The sequence below is a fragment of the Apaloderma vittatum genome, unplaced genomic scaffold (genome assembly GCF_000703405.1).
Source record: "Apaloderma vittatum isolate BGI_N311 unplaced genomic scaffold, ASM70340v1 scaffold31553, whole genome shotgun sequence".
Lineage (NCBI taxonomy): Eukaryota > Metazoa > Chordata > Aves > Trogoniformes > Trogonidae > Apaloderma > Apaloderma vittatum.
In genome coordinates this window covers 853-2,353 of record NW_009709221.1, presented here as the reverse complement: position 1 = coordinate 2,353, position 1,501 = coordinate 853, and the positions used below count along the sequence as shown (strand labels likewise).

At 60.8% G+C, this 1,501-nt stretch overlaps 1 protein-coding gene across 1 annotated transcript in view; it reads left to right on the top strand.

The window, feature by feature from the left end:
* The window catches only part of MATK (megakaryocyte-associated tyrosine kinase), a gene marked incomplete at both ends in the record, with an annotated part of 3,045 nt that overhangs the window by 705 nt on the left and 839 nt on the right, over positions 1 to 1,501 (top strand). Inside the window, 3 exons of the mRNA XM_009866842.1 lie at positions 1 to 201; positions 1,167 to 1,260; positions 1,362 to 1,427. The exon at positions 1 to 201 is cut by the window's left edge and continues 19 nt beyond it. Coding sequence (XP_009865144.1) covers positions 1 to 201; positions 1,167 to 1,260; positions 1,362 to 1,427 — 361 coding nt within the window. The remainder of the gene's footprint in view (positions 202 to 1,166; positions 1,261 to 1,361; positions 1,428 to 1,501) is intronic.

Genomic DNA, 1,501 nt, shown 5'->3' with positions numbered 1-1,501 from the left:
TCGGGGCTGGAGGCGGTGCAGGAGCTGCAGCCCCCCGAGGACGGGCTGTTCCTGGTGCGCGAGTCCGTCCGGCACCCCGGCGACTTCGTGCTGTGCGTGAGCTTCGGCAAGGAGGTCATCCACTACCGCGTGGTGCACGAGGAGAACACGCTCAGCATCGACAACCAGCAGCACTTCTCCAACCTCATCGACATGATCGAGGTGAGGTTCCCCCTCCCCAGGCCGTGAGCCCCACCGGTGCCGTGCTGGGGGCGAGAACCTCATGGGGCAAGTTCCTGCCCCCTTTGTCCCTGTGGTTTTGTTTGGGTTTTGTCACGTGGTGTAATTCTCCATCCCTGCTCACGGTTCCCACTCAGTCTGGAGAGCACCGCACAGGTGTGAGATGCCCCAGGGATGTTTTGTGCTGCGAACCAGCCCTGGCAGCGGCCCCACTCCCTGCCCAGGGCCGTGTTTCTCCCCATCCCTGCCCATTCAGTGCTTGAGGCATTTTGGGAAATGAAGACCCCCAACAGCCTCTGCCACCCCCAGACCCTGGATGTGATCTGAGCCGCACCGAGGCTCCAAGGTGTTTTATTGTGTTTCTCTTGCCTGCTGACCCCTGCTAACCCAGGCGGCAGCACTGGCTCTTGTCCTTCCAGTGAGCTCTTCCTCAAGGTCCGTCATTGCCCTGTCTTGTAGCTGCTGCCCATCTCCTCTCCAGGGGTTTACACTCTCATTTTTTTCCTCATTTAGACACAACTTCTGCTTTTGAGTGGGTCCTTTCCCCTTTTAGCTGCCTTGGCCCTGCTCTGTATCCACGATGCTTGTCCTGCCGCTTCCGCTCCTCCGCTTCTTGTCACCTCTGCAAACCATCCCCTGCTGCTGCAGCGCCCGCCAGGGGTTTAACCCCACCGGCTGCCGTCCAACTCCCCAGTACCGTCCCGCATCACCCGTCACGGATTTCCCTGACAGGGGAGCAGGGCTGAGACCCAGGCTGTGAATTGCAGCGCTGGGGGAAACGCGGCGTTTTGCGCTGCCTTAGTTGAAGTGGCTGTGGTCTCCTCGAGGGCGGTGATGGTGGTGGGGTCCTGTGGAGCATCCCATGGATGTTTCCCAGTTCCATGCCCCGAGCTGGGGGGTAAGAGATGACATCGTTGTGTCACCCCCCTGTGTTCGTCCCTCGGCAGCACTACATGAAGGAGCAGGGAGCCATCTGCACCAAGCTCGTGAAGCCCAAACGGAAAACCGGGATGAAGTCAGCCGAGGAGGAGCTGGCCAAAGGTAGGGGATGGCAGGAAAGGGTCATGGGCTGGGATTTGGGGACAAGGCAGCGTGGTCCCCATGGATGGCCCCCGCTAACCTGCCCTTGTGCCCCTGCCCAGCCGGCTGGTTGTTGAACCTGCAGCACCTCAAGCTGGGAGACCGCATCGGGCAAGGCGAGTTTGGAGGTAGGTGGGAAATGGACTCGAAGACTCCCTGGCCATGGGCTTCCCCAAATGGCACCCCCTGATGTCCCCTTCCC